Source organism: Bubalus kerabau, chromosome 1 (genome assembly GCF_029407905.1).
Source record: "Bubalus kerabau isolate K-KA32 ecotype Philippines breed swamp buffalo chromosome 1, PCC_UOA_SB_1v2, whole genome shotgun sequence".
Taxonomy (NCBI): Eukaryota; Metazoa; Chordata; class Mammalia; order Artiodactyla; family Bovidae; genus Bubalus; species Bubalus kerabau.
The window spans coordinates 226,652,838-226,667,539 of NC_073624.1; the positions used below are offsets into that span (position 1 = coordinate 226,652,838).

The 14,702-nt window shown below is 44.3% G+C and overlaps 1 protein-coding gene, 1 long non-coding RNA gene and 1 other non-coding gene across 34 annotated transcripts in view; 1 reads left to right on the top strand and 2 right to left on the bottom strand.

Moving 5' to 3' along the window:
- The window catches only part of LOC129635015 (uncharacterized), a 107,417-nt gene that overhangs the window by 83,886 nt on the left and 8,829 nt on the right, over positions 1-14,702 (top strand). The window lies entirely within an intron of this gene.
- PPP2R2B (protein phosphatase 2 regulatory subunit Bbeta) overlaps positions 5,975-14,702 on the bottom strand; it is a 705,283-nt gene continuing 696,555 nt past the window's right edge. For 24 of the 25 annotated variants that reach the window (XM_055557503.1, XM_055557489.1, XM_055557467.1 and 21 more), the window contains 2 exons: positions 9,357-9,448; positions 5,975-6,493 (listed from right to left, as the gene is read on the bottom strand). In XM_055557503.1, coding sequence (XP_055413478.1) covers positions 6,214-6,493; positions 9,357-9,448 — 372 coding nt within the window. In that variant the 3' untranslated portion in view covers positions 5,975-6,213. The remainder of the gene's footprint in view (positions 6,494-9,356; positions 9,449-14,702) is intronic. The other variant, XM_055557439.1, reaches the window with a different exon arrangement.
- TRNAG-UCC (transfer RNA glycine (anticodon UCC)) lies at positions 9,820-9,892 on the bottom strand. The gene has a single exon. It is a non-coding gene; the product is annotated as a tRNA-Gly (tRNA).

The window sequence follows — 14,702 nt, forward strand, 5'->3', positions numbered from 1 at the left end:
CTTAACCTTCTTGATCTTCTACTGCTATCATTGCCTGGGAGCTTGCTTGCTTCTTCCATGACCCCGTAAGCCCTATGAAGACAGGGACTGTCACGACTCCTTCCCTAAGACCACTCTAGCACAGGGGTTGGCATGACCCGTCTTTTAACTGTTTATTGAGGACTGAATGCATGAAAATCACCCAGCTGAGAGACTGCTTACAGAGTGCCCCAATACTGCTTTTTACCTTTGCCACTGAGGTAGTCTTCTCCCCTAGCTTCTGCTCCAGCCTTCCTGGGACTCCCTTTGACCTCCACTAGAATTTAATGTCTTGATTGGGAGATGTGTCTCACTAGCTAATGACAGCAGGAATCCCAGGACTTATGGATGGTCCCACTTTATTGTGGTCTCAGGGTTCCCACACAAGGATGAGTTCAGGAGAAATGCTCTCTTCAACTCAAACCGAGTACAGCAAGCCAAATTACTGGGATTGCAACTGGGAGTTCTGAGATGGCAAGAGGGGCTCTGGTGGGGAATAGTCTGTCCATCCAAGAGATCAAGCTTGACAGGGTAGGGAGTGGACTGAGAATCTGGAAACAATCACCAAACTCCTGTTTCTGATCCCACAGCGATCACTGCTTTTGACAGCATCTGAGGCAGGAATTGGCGGAGACACAGATCACCTTAGTTCTGCCACCAGCAGTTTAACCAATGGGGCGTGGAAGGTCTAAATTGGGGGGATGGTTAAACAGGAATAATAAGGTCAGGGTCAGGGGTTGGAGACCTCTGGGAGCCACTTGACCTCACTCTCTGCTTTGATGACAGAGGAAATTTGTTTTCCTGGTTAGCTGTCAGGCAGTGTTTGGTTGCAGAGCGATGGTTTGTGAATATCCTCACTAGTGGAAAGAAACAAGACAAGATAGCTATGCATTCCCTTGAAAGAAGTACAGGATCAGGGTCAGGGCAGGTCTAGATAAAACATCTGGCTTTGTCACAGTGACTGTGTCAATTTTGAATCTGTTCATCAACTAGAAAAATGGAATAATGTATTCACCCATCAAGTGATGGTAAGGACTTAAAAAAGTGCCTTGCCCAATACCTGTTACCTAATAAGTGCTCATAACTATTGGTTTCCTTTTATTCCTTCCTTCCATCTATTTTTACATTTAAACAGTCCTTAGACATGGGAATTTAATAAATATTTATTATTGGATGAATGAAAGAAATAAGGGGTAGGTCAGTTTTGGAAAATTGAAAATGTGTTTTAATAGAAGTAGAGAAATATTGATTTCATGCTCCCATGCCAAATCCATTCTTGCTTCAGTAACTCATATATGTTGTTCTTCTCTTGGATGTGTGTGTGTGTGTGTGTGTGTTTGGCTGCACCATGGGCATCTGGAACTTTCCCAACCAGGTACTGAACCTGTGCCCCCTGCAGTGGAAATGCAGAGTCTTAACCCCAGGACTATCAGGGATGTCCATGTGTTCATTGTTGAGAAAACTGCGTTAGAGCTCTGCTTAGGTGTCACTTATTCCAAGAAACTTTTTCTTAACTACCAGTCCTCATGAGTTAACCATTTCCTTCTCTGTATCATTTCTGCAGTGTATACATTGTAAATATGTCCCCAGCACACATGGCTGTCATCTCTGGGATGGCGGTGACCAGTGGCTTACACACGTCAGGAACCCCCACCCCGTGCCTAGGGCTGACACATACCAGGAGCTCAATAAATATTTAACCCTGATGAACTTACAGGATGTTACTGGAATTGTTTTCTAATTTGTAACTTCCATCTCTCTCTCTCTATATATATATATATTCTCTCTCTCTCTTTTCACACACACATACACACATGAGATGGGGAGAGAGGATAAGAGCGCTGACCAAAATGTCTGGCTTCGGCACTTGTGAACTGTACAGATTTATTCGAGTTATATCATCTCTTTGTTCCCTTATCTGTAAAATGGGAACAATAATGTATCTGTGTCTAGAGTTTTGGAGGTAAATGAATTAATACTTGGGAAATTTGTAGAACCAAGCCTGGCCCATAGCAAACATTTGGTAAGTGTTAGCTACCCTCATATATAAGAAACATATTTTAAAAACTCTGGCTTTAGAGTATGAAACCTTGAGTTGGAGACCTGGTTCTACCACTTACTGGCTATGTGCCTTAGGCTACATTCAAAACTTGAATCTATTTCCTCAGTGGCAAAAATGGAAATAACGCTGGCACGGATCTCATGGGGTTCAGAGAAGGAGATGAGGAGAAATCAGTTATATGTCCTCAGTGAATATTGTTGCTGTTACTATTCTGTGGGGCTTTAAGCTTATCAAAGCAGTTATAAACAAATGAGTTTCTTATGTCCCTCATCATCACTCCATGAGCGAGGGCTGATGGCTTTCTGACCGTTTTACAGGTGATGTGACTGATGCAGGCACTGAATGACTTGCCCAGGGTGCTCAGTTACTCCACAGAGCCAGGAGCAGGATTTGCATTTCCTGTCCCCTCGATCCATGTTCTTTCCATTGACCAGGCGAGTCATTCCCATGGAAAGTGGCTCCCGAGACTTGACTTAGAAATGCAGAGGCAAGAGGACAGTTAAGGTGTGACAAGAGGCACAGTGTGTGACTCTTTCCCGGGGTGAACCAGGGGCTGCTGTGTTTTTGAGGGTAGTGTTAAAACAGACCATCCTCATCCGCACACGGCCATCATGGAAGAAGACAAATTAGGAAGGTCTCCTTCATTCAGGCTGTGGACTCCAGTCTAGGAGTCTTCAGTCTAGGGCTTTCCTGACTCTTGGATGAGCCAGCAGAGGGGCTGATGAAAGAATGGGGCGCAGGGTTGGGGGTTCAGAGGGAAGCTTTGGGTAGTTGCTCTGTAGGTTTGAAGGAAGGGGAATGGTCTCCCACATTGTTGGTGATGAAGAATTGAGGGTCTAACTTTTATTATAATGGGCCCTGCAGGTTCAAAAGAAATATATGTGAGACAGCTGACTTGCTTCATCAGGTCACTGAGCTAAAAGAATCGTAATTTCACCTTTGTTCCTTTCACTGACAACTGTTTCACATTCCATGTGCTGGTTGCCTAATACATGTTGAGTTAATTACGAGGCCCATGAGAGGGTGAGAGGTACTCCCCTGCCCCACTAGTACCTGATAGAAGCCTGAAGGCCGAAGCCAGACACTAAGGAGTTAGGAAGCATGGGGGTTCCTACTGCCCGTTCACCTATGGACACCCCATTGCTGCAGGCTGCCTTGTGTCTTCCTTCTTTGTTTTGTTCAAACTCATCTTCTTCCTCTGGAAGTGAAAGTGTGGATGTCTGCCAAAGTTCAGCTTTTGAACTGCTTGTTAAAATATCAGGAATGGACTGTTGCCTCAGGAACAGACTATTGCTGCAGGGCAGGGATCTGAGAGCCCAAGAAGCTGTTGAAAAGGTGGTAAGTCAGCTTCCAGGTAACTCTGAGTGTCAGCTGGAAAAGGGACTGACTTCTAGGCACCATCAGCCAAGAAGATCACCAGCACTGGGGTGGAAGAAGATGGCAAGTGTAAATACCTGGCTCCATAACTGGCACAGAGCAGGTCACTGCTAAAGCATGGTGGTGGGCGCTGCTGCTGAGGCCTGGTCTCTAGGCCTTCCCCTCTTGTTTCCACGTGCGAGTCGAGGATGTTGGCTCTGGTGGCTCCTTTGTTTGGGGTAATGGGGAAGATGGTGGCCCTCTGTTCTTAGCATTGATGTCTTCTGCAAATTCCTCCCACTCTGCAGATCGCAAAGTGTACATCTGTGTGCTGAAGGCATTGTGTTAGTGTAAGAGCTTTGAGGTAAAGGCCACAGATAGGTTGTAGGTGGGCCTGTGAACCCCTTAAAGCCGTGACCAGAATTGTTCATGCATATGTTCTGAGAAGCAAGCTCGACTCCCAATTTGTGGACTACTGACCATTGCAAGTCTCTAATGCCTCCAAAAGCTTCAGTGTTCTGCAGCATCAGAACTCAGTGTTCCCCAAGTTTGGTAAACACACATCCTGGGGTTCACAAATTGCCTGTAGGTGGTGAATGGGTACATGTTTGTTTCATTAATGGTTATGTGATTCTTTTAGTGTTAGAACAAAACATTAAAGCTGACATTTCATGAACATTCTTTGTTGGGAGGAGGCTTTGTCTTGTTTTTAGAAAAGGTCACTTAAGTATGAAATGAGTAACAGTATATAGGTAGGTCGATGCTAAATTTTGAGGAACAATGATTCATCCTGTCAGCTGGTGCAGATAGAGGGGCTGAGTCTCAAGGAAGCAGAGAAAAGGCTGTGAGGAAGTTGATGGTCAGCTCAGGACAGGAGCCTGCTGGTCCTTCTGTCTGTCCTGATACCATGATTCTCTGTGAGTTGGAGAAGTTTCTGTGGCTTTCTTGGGTCTCCTCCAAGAACCTGGTCCCCATCAGGCCAGGAATCCTGCCCAGAGAGTTTCCACCAGGACTTTTATTGCAGGAAAGATAAACATGGAGGAAAAAAAGGCATGTCTTCATCCACATGCTCCCTCAGTTTTGAGACGTACTTTTTCATATTTTAACGTTTCTGAAATTGAGCCGCATCTTGCAAAAGTGTTTGCTTAAGTGATAGTTGTTTCCTTGCCAAAAAGCTGTTATTAAGTGGGTAATAGCTTAGCATTGAAAGATGGTTCTTTCACTATTTTTCTCTCTTCCAAAACAAATTACACTTGAAAGTTGGGACTTCTAATAAATATACAAAGCGAAAGAAAATTTCTCTTTAAAAGGAAAATCCTCATCTCAAGCCATTTCCTAGTCACTAAATGTAAGTCAGGGGAGATGAGTCATGGTGACAGGAATGGAGACATGGAGCCCAGGCCCGGCTTGGAGTACCTCCCACTTCCTCCCTGAGCCTCAAATTTCTCTGTCTTTTGAATTAATTTAGTCTCTTTCCCAGAGGTGCACCGCAGAGAAACTTGTGGAAGTTACATGTCTGACTCCTCAATGGCAGGGGGCAGGAGGGGCAGGGGATGAACCAGCCTCTACAGTTTCAAGCAGACTTCACTTTGATGTCAAAGCTTCTTGATTCCTCCATATTCCATTTCTGTAGAAGAGCCCTCTGGTCTGTTTTTTTGGATGGTAAACTTATGGTGGGTCAGAAGCACTTGAATAGCCTTTACAGAGCAGCGTTTTCCATTGGCTGTTTTTGTTCTCGCTGTAGTGGAGATAGATGGAGTGTTACTTTGGGTTAGAAAACCCAGGAAAGGGGGCAGGGGCTGCTTTGGGAGACACATTTTCTCAGGGAGGTGCCCCAGCCCCTCAGCTTACTGCTGCATTTAGAAGCCAGATCATAAACAACAAGGACTCGGCCTTTAGAAGTCAAGGGAATAAATAAGCTGGAAAAGGGTGAAGGGAAAAAGCCAAGGAACGTGTAAGTAGAGGATTATATGGAGCCATTTAAAATGACAAAAAGCAAGAGTAACAAAGCGGCAGATGGAATGTGGCCCCACAGGGCCCTGCCAAGCTAACTCTGAGAAGCGAAGTGTTCTCTTGATGTCCCCTGAAGCATTCATGGGGTTTCCTGGCCAAATTCTCAGGCTGTTTCTATGGCACTTACAAAAAAGAATATAGCACTGTTGATGTGGTCCTTTCCCTTTCCCATTCTGCATCCTCTTCACAGCCTCGTGAAATAAATCTCTGGCTCAAGTGAAATCATGAAAAAGAAAATGGAAAAAAAAAAAGAAAAAGAAGTGCTGTAGGGGCAGGGGAGTGCTGACTGGTTCTGATTTGTCACAAAACAAGGAGAATTTCTCTAAGAGTAAACAGTGTTTATTTTTCGTTGAATTTTTTTTTCAATCAAATGGAATTGCTTAATTAAAAAAAACTTATCTCTTTTCTCCTTAAATACTACAGACAACCTCATTTTATCTCAGCAGACACCTAGAAACAAAACACTGGACCCACCAGAGAAAACGGGGCAATAAAAGCATCAGAAATTCAAGTCAACTATGGAAGAATTACTGTTAGCTGGCAGCTCTCGATTCTAAACAGAAGTGTCCCAGAACCTACTGGGTTTGACAAAAGTTTCTTAGAACTGGGGATGTGGGAAGGTTGGACTCCATGGACTTCTATTCCAATTGTTTCCTGCAGAGGGAAATTAAAGTCGATGCATCAAATGAACACCCAAAGAAACATTTAAAAACGTGTTTGACTAGTATTCAGTATGTGAGATTATTAAGTAATACCTTGTCCTCCTAGTTAACCTTGTCCTGGAATATATATAGGTTATTTGTAGCCGCCACTGCTATAATATTTTCTGAAGGATGCCAAGCTGTATGCAAGATCTTTTTGCTAAAGTCCAGACTGTCGACACTGATCTCATCTTTTCTCCGCTTGCCCCCGACGCACACTTTGCGTGGTTTTAGGATAGCTCGGGGTTTGCTGTTTTCCCTCGAGGCCTCAAGGGTAACATCGCGTTTGGTGTTTCGGTCAAACATCCTGAAGAAGTTGTTGTAGGAGCCTGTCATGATGACACTGCAAGGCAGAGAGGAAACAGGGAGTGACTGAGTGTCATAGACGTGGACTTTCTCCAGCTAAGAGACCAAAAACCGCAGCAGGCTTGGTAGTGTGACCATTGACTTTAGAAGCACTAAGACAAACAAGCTCTTGGGCTGGGTGAAGGGTTGATGATAGCCCTCCTTGTTATTTATCAATAAATTCCTTTAGGTTATTCTGTTCCATAAGTCAGTCTAGTGGTTTTAATGATCCCAGCCCACCTCCTTCACATCAGGATTCTGAGGCTGCAGTCAAGTCACGCGAGTAGGAACGCTGAAAATAGCCGTCCTTGTACCACGTTCATTTAGAGCATGGCGGTCTTAGGAGTGACCGTGCTGCCCGACTTGATAAGGTTTTCCCGCATCAGCACTGAGGGATGCTGACATCATGTCCTCCTCCTGCTATGAACTAGATCGAAATTCTGCCTTTTCTGAAAACTTATCTAAAAAGTGGATCTCATCATGGTCTTGGGAGGGAGTAAACAAAAATTAGAATTGTTAAAAGGGTGTAGGATGAGGAAATAAGCCTTTGTAGTGAACTTACAGATGATTTCCTATCCATTCTCAGGAGTATCTCTCATTGATGAAGAGAGCAGGGGTTGCCAAGAGCCTCTCAGAAGCCATGGACCAACTCTACTTAATGGTGACAGTTTGGACAGGTGACAGGCCAAGGGAAACATAACGTCCCTCAAGCAGCACCCTCTTATAGCTGACCCCGGAGAGGTGGGCTTGGCCTTATTTGTGGGTGAGGCTCCGACTGGCTGGTTAGGATGGGAGAACACTGCATCTCGTCTTGGATTAGAGGAAGGTGAAGGAAAACTGATGAGACTGATTGATCCATGGCCAGGGGGCTGAGTTTTTGGGTATTTGTTAGTTGTCCTGGAAATTAATCAAGGGCTAGATTTTGTTACCCTGCCTGGGAAACTGATGCCATGAAATGTGTGGATCTATCATAGGGTGAGCAATTATTATCTCATCACGTGGGGGTGCTGAGTGCTTTACCCCTAGCCTCATTTCCTTTTCCATCATTCCATGTTAAGAGATTTGCACAGGAGGAAAAGTGAGTGCATGTATGGTGTCACACAGCCAGTAAGTAGCCAAGTTGGGCCTCTAGCCCACATCTGCCAGACTCTGGGGCACAAGCATTAAGCCATTTGGCCTTATTGCTTCCCACGCATTGACCTCTGCTTCCATTACCACCACCCGATTTGTTTTTAAACCTAGGAGAAAGTCTTTTTTGGGAAAAAGGTAATCTCAACCTTATCTGGACCAAAAATAACAATTTCTCGGTTATGGAAAGAAACTGTAATGTGGTGGAAAGAATGTTCATTTTAGGATTTAAATTCTTCCTCTTGTCTCTACTACTTACAGTGATCTGCCCAAGCTCCTAAACTAGTATCTGGCTGAGCCTCCGTTTCCTCAGCTGTAAAATGGGGACAGTGAAAGCAATCTTGATGGATTGTGGTCAGGATTAAAAAATCATGATGTGTGAAAGTACCTAGTAAGTATAGGTTTTGAATCTTGGTTAAGATAGAAGGGGAACTTGAACAAAAATAACCACAAATATTTTTAAAAATCTATTCATAATGAACAATGAATAAATTACCGATGGAAATGAAAATAAAATAACAGGGCAGGGATAGCTACTTTTCCCCTGAGGGCCTTTGTTCAACTAAGTAACAGTTGCTTTGCTCTGGGCCCTCTGCCCTCCACCAACTGGGTGGTGTGATCTGGGTCGTCTACCATGTGGTGACTCCCGCTAGGCCTGCTGAGTGGAAGGCTGGTTTTGGATCACTGGCCCAAAAAACCCAACAGGGGTCAGACAGGTAGAGCCTGTGCTCACTAGAAGCTTGCCTCTGAATGTTTTGCAGTGATAGAATTTCCCTGCTTTTCAGTATGACTGCTGCCTTCACTAAGGAACAGCCCCTGGTAGCCTGTGCTGGCTTCTCCTGGAAATCACAGCAGCATCTATTCGTCAAGCCAAAAGGAAACTGCTGGGAGGTAATGGGAAGTACTGTTGAAACCAAAGGCCTCGAACCTGGACTGGCAACTCGTTTCATTGATGATATTATACATGTTTCAATGCCATTCTCCCAAATCTTCCCACCGTCTCCCTCTCCCACAGAGTCCATAAGACTGTTCTATACATCAGTGTCTCTTTTGCTGTCTCATACTCAGGGTTATTGTTACCATCCCGATACTGGATGCTTGGGGCTAGTGCACTGGGACGACCCAGAGGGATGGTATGGGGAGGGAGGAGGGTTCAGGATGGGGAACACATGTATACCTGTGGCGGATTCATTTTGATATTTGGCAAATCTAATACAATTTTGTAAAGTTTAAAAAAAAAAACGAAACCAAAGGACTCTAATAGTCATAAATCTCTTTGAGGGCACAGAATAAATGAGGCTGATGAGAATTCAGTTCATGACCACCAGGCCTTAGGCCAGTCTCTACGGGCAGCCTTGAGGGATAATTTCCCATCCAGACAGCACACTTTACAGTCATTGGAATAGTTCATCCTTAAAATTTGCCAGGGGAGCTTCATTTTAGGTATATGGACCCAGCTCTGGGAGAGTCTTGCCTGTATAAGGTAGGATTTTTGTGAGGTTAAAGGGTCACCTGAGCCAGTTCTGAAAGAGGAGTCCAGGGTCTCAGCCATTGCCTGTTCCTTTCCAGACTCGACCTCGAGGTCACCCGCTGGGCCATATGGTGCAGCCCTGCCAGGCCTCAGGGCCGATTCTGATGGCTCTTTGGTTGCACCCCCTTAGGACACACGGCCCAGGGCCGGTGCAAGGAGAGGGCCCCCCGTGGAAGGTTCCCAGCCACCAGACCTTTCTTACCTGTCTGACCCATTCCATACACACTCAAATTTATCAAAAATGCAGTCATTTTCGTAGAGGGAGCACAGCTTGCTGCGGAGGTAGTCGTGAACCTGGAGGAGCAGGGAAAACACATTAAGAGGGTGTTAATTATTAATATTTTAAAAAATGATTCCTCTGTGAGAAGCTCCTTTTTGGATGGGAGCTGTTCATTCTTCCAGTGTAAATGTGGCTTGACTCAGATAGTTCTGGGTCTTAGCACAGGCATGGCCCTTCTCAGGCTTGGGACTTTAAGATGGTTTGGTGAGCTGTTTACATGGCACATGTGGATTAAACAAACTTACTTACATAGATAGTAGCATAGAACAGGGCTCAGTAAGCAGGGGATTCCCATTCTCTAAGCCTATTTATTATTTACTTTTGGTCAGTATCTTTTAAAAAACTTTTTATTTTTTGCCGTGCAGCGTGGCATGTGAGATCTTAGTTCCCCAACTAGGGATCGAACCCATGCTCCCTGCAGTGGAAGTGCAGAGTCTTCACCACTGGACCACCAGGGAAGTCTCTTAGCCCATTTAGACGACACCATTCATTCAGCCTTTTATTCAATAAATATTTGTTGAATGCCAGCTCTATGCTTGGGATAGAGCCATGAACAGAATACCCTTGGGGTGCTTTCCTCCCAGTATTGGGGAAGAGACTGTGTAGCCAAGTAAATACATAAGATATTTTTCTTTTTTTGATTTTTAAATTTTATTTGTTAACTGGAATATAATTGCTTTACAGCAATTATGTTGTGTTTCTGCTGTGCAACAAGTGTAAGATATTTTAGATGGTGATAAAATGAGAACAAAAAAAAGTGGAAAAAGGGTAGTGGGAGCTCTGGGGGATTATTTATATAGGGCGAGTAGTCAAGTTCACCTGAGAAGGCGACATTGGAGCAGGAACCTGGAGAAAATGAGTGCATCTCAGTGGTATCTGGGGAAAGGCTTTCCAAGCATAAATGAAAGTGTTAGTCCAAAAGACTGTTCTATACATCTGTGTCTCTTTTGCTGTCTCGCATACAGGGTTATCGTTACCATCTTTCTAAATTCCATATATATGCGTTAGTATACTGTATTGGTGTTTTTCTTTCTGGCTTACTTCACTCTGTATAATTGGCTCTGGTTTAAATTAAAAAAAAAAAGTGTTAGTCACCCAGTGTCCAATTCTTTGTGACCCCATGGACTGTAGCCAGGCTCCCCTGTCCCTGGAATTCTCCAGGCAGGAATACTGGAGTGGGTTGCCATGTCCTTCTCCAGGGGATCTTCCCAACCCAAGGATTGAACCCAGGTCTCCTGCATTGCAGGTGGTTTCTTTACCACTGAGCTACTAAGCATTGAGAACAGCTAATGTAATGGCCCAGAGGCAGGAGTCCTGGAGGCGGTGGGGTAGAGGGTAGCAAGAAGTAGAGTGGGGGGCCTCGGCATGTGCCAACCAGTTCCCGTAGGTCCCTTACTCTGAGTGATGTGAGCAGACGTCATGGACGGGGTGCTGCGCCTGCTGTGTTGTGACAGAGTGTAAGCCCCGCAGGGCCAGAGACAGGGAGGCCGGGTGTGACCTGCTTGACAGATGATGGTTTGGACCAAGGTGAGCAGTGGTGGGAGGTGGCCAGAGCCTTGACGAGTTTGGAAGGACAGTTGATAGGACTTGCGGATGGAGCCATTGCCACGTGTGGAGAGGAGAACTGGAGTCGGAGATGGCTCCTGAAGCGTGCTTTCGAGCAAGCGGAAGGGTGGAGTGGCCATGCTCACTTCGGGGCTGGATAATTTGGAGATGTCTGTGCAAGGGGAAAACACCCAGCAGACGCTGGTGTGCACAGTGCAGCCCTGGATTGTGTGGCAATCCTCTCCTGGTTCTACTTTTCAGTGAAATAAGAAGCAAGGTTATCAGCTGAGCGTGAAAAAGGCCAGGGGCGGGGAGGTGGTTGGCAACAGTGCTCGGCTCCTGGAAGGCACTGAGGGCTGCTTGAAGTTGTTGAATGTGAATTTTTAAAAACATTTTATTTATCTATGCCGACCTTTGTTGTGGCACTCGGGATCTTTAGTTGGGGCGTGCAAACTCTTAGTTGTGGCATGATCTAGCTCCCTGACTAGGAATTGAACCCCAGCCTCCTGCATTGGGAGTGCAAAATCATAGCTGCTGGACCAGTAGGGAAGTCCCCAGATGTGAATTTTATTTATTTATTTTTTATTTTAATTGGAGGCTAATTACTTTACAATATTGTGGTGGGTTTTGCCATACATTCGCATGAATCAGCCATGGGTGTTCTCCATCCTGAACCTCCCTCCCACCTCCCTCCCCATCCCATCCCTCAGGGTCATCTCTGTGCACCAGCCCTGAGCACCCTGTCTCATGCATCGAACCCGGACTGGTGATCTATTTCACATATGTTAATATACATGTTTCAATGCTATTCTCTTAAATCATCCCACCCTCACCTTCTCCCACAGAGTCCAAAAGTCTGTTCTTTACATCTGTGTCTCTTTTGCTATCTCACATACAGGGTCATCATTACCATCTTTCTAAATTCCACATATATGCATTAATATACTGTACTGGTGTTTTTCTTTCTGACTTACTTCCCTCTGTATAATAGGCTCCAGTTTCATCCACTCATTAGAACTGATTCAAATGTATTCTTTTTAATAGCTGAGTAATATTCCATTGTGTATATGTACCACAGCTTTCTTATCCATTCATCTGCTGATGGGCATCTAGGTTGCTTCCATGTCCTGGCTATTATAAACAGTGCTGTGATGAACATTGGGGTACATGTGTCTCTTCCAATTCTGGTTTCCTCAGTGTGTATGCCCAGCAGTGGGATTGCTGGGTCGTATGGCAGTTCTATTTCCAGTTTTTTAAGGAATCTCCACCCTGTTCTTCATAGTGGCTGTACTAGTTTGCATTCCCACCAACAGTGTAAGAGGGTTTTTCTCTCTGCACCCTCTCCAGCATTGTTTGTAGACATTTTGATAGCAGCCATTCTGACCGGTGTGAGATGGTACCTCATTGTGGGTTTGATTTGCATTTCTCTGATAATGAGTGATGTTGAGCATCTTTTCACGTGTTTGTTAGCCACCCAGATGTGAATTTCAAATGAGTCTGGTCAGCATGGTTGGGTGTTTCTCTCCAGCTGCATTCAGCAACTCAGGTGAAGATGGCAAGTAGGCAGATGACTGAGGCTTAGAGCATAGTAATCTGGGTGCCATTTTCAGTTCTTCCTGAGATCCGTTGTGGGGAGTGGTAATGACATTAGGCATACATAACATGCCAGCTTGTTATTATTAGCCGGGCTCTTTATCCATAAGATCTCATCTCATCTCTAATATCATCTTAGGTTGTAGGTACTGTCATTCTCTTCACTTTAATGGAGCATGAACTGCAGGGTATGACATCATGTGTCCAAGATCACACAGCAAAGGAAATGACAGAATGGGAAGTGAACCAGGGGTCTGGGTTCTGGAGCACCTGCTCCTGCCTGCTCTAGCAATCTGCCTCCACTCGCTCTGCCTCATTGGCCTCGCCTCACATAGAGTCTCAGTCCTAGACAGCTGTGATGATGAACTGAAGTCAGGCCAAGAGGCAGACAGAATTGGGTGAAGGCAGAAAGGTGTTATGGAAAGCACAGTTTGACTTGGTTTAGATGAAGAGTGATGGTTCATGTTTCTTTTTCTGCAGCCTGGGCCCCTCTCCTCCCTTGCGCCAGGGTTCTGGCAGATGCTGAGCTCAGGCTCAGCTGTGTGCTTAGCCCTGGGCAGAGGAATGAGGTCAGATTCACTCCATGTTCCATTAGATGTCTGGGGTATTTGAAAAGCTCTCTGAGTTATTTGGACAGGGTAAGGATTTCTAACTCTGCAAATTAACTTCCTTCACCCTTACGCTCGTGTTCCCAAATAGCTCTGGTCCTTTTCAGGGTATCTGCTTCAGGGTTATGGTGACAAGTGAATCCATTGGCAGCTGGGCTTATGGCTTTGTTAGATGGGGAGAATAAGGGCGGCTTGTGTCCTAAGCTTCGGAATTCTGCTATAAATTAACTCACTGTCCTCCCTTCCTCTCCTACCACCTCTTGTGCATATTAGGAGTGTCTCAGATCTGATAGGGAAGGCCATTTTGTTTGTAGGGCCATTTCTGCTTGTTGAAGTTCTCTATTTATTGTGAAGAATCTTTAGGTAAAGCAGAAGAGTCCCAGGACAAAGGGCTGATGCTAGATGTTCACAAACTTTTTCTGCAAAGGGCCAAATTATAAATATTTATACTTTGTGGGTCATGTAGCCTCAGTTACAACTATCCAACTGTACCTTTGTAATGCAAAAGTAGCCATGATACATAAATGAATGAGTTAAGAGTTGTGTTCCAATAAGACTTTATTTACAAATACAGGTGGCAACTTCTGGGTCATAGTTTGCCTAACCCTTGACTGTAAGTCTTGACTATAATTCCCTTTCTCCCCAGTTAGCAGACTATTTCCTTGGAAGAGAGGGATGGGGGAGGTAAGGACATCCACTGGAGGTCGTACTTTTCTTCTGATGGAAGATACTGACCTCAACAATTGATCTATTTTCTAGACAGCAAGCCTAATTCTTGCCTTTTCTTGACTTTATCATTGACTTGCTTCCAAGATCTGTGTAACAGAGGGACACAAGGAAGAGTGGGCTTCTGAAGGGGAATAATGGCAAGCTGGAATTAATCCAGTAGGCAAAGGAAGCCACATTTGTTATCCTCATACTCCAGATTGCCTACCTTTTGGAGGAAAGAGATGAGCAAGATAGATCCTCTTTTAAATCTTATCTCCCCCTACTCCTTCCTTTTATCTGTTATGGGGCACTTTTTTCCCCCAATATTTCCTCAAACTTTATTTTTTTGAGTACCTTTTAATTGAAGGTACCATTTTAATTGAGTGTCTTTTAATTGAAGTTTTAGTTGAGTTACAGTGTTGTGTTAATTTCAGGTGTATTTTTATTCAGATTGTTTTCCCTTATAGGTCATTACATAAAATATTGAGTATAGTTCCCTGTGCTGTACAGTAGGATTTTTTTGGTTGTATCTTTTATCTTCTATATAGAGTGGTGTAAATATGTCAATTCCAAACTCCTAATTTATCCCCCCTGCCTTTTCCCCTTTGGTAGCTATAAATTTGTCTTCTATGTCTGTGTGTCTATTTCTGATTCATATATAAGTTCATTTGTATTTTTTTTGTAGAGTCAACATATAAGTGATATATGATATTTATCTTTCTCTGACTTATTTCACTTAGTATGATAATCTCTAGGTCCATTCATGTCATTGCAAATGACATTATTTCATTCTTTTTTTGGCTGAAGATGTATA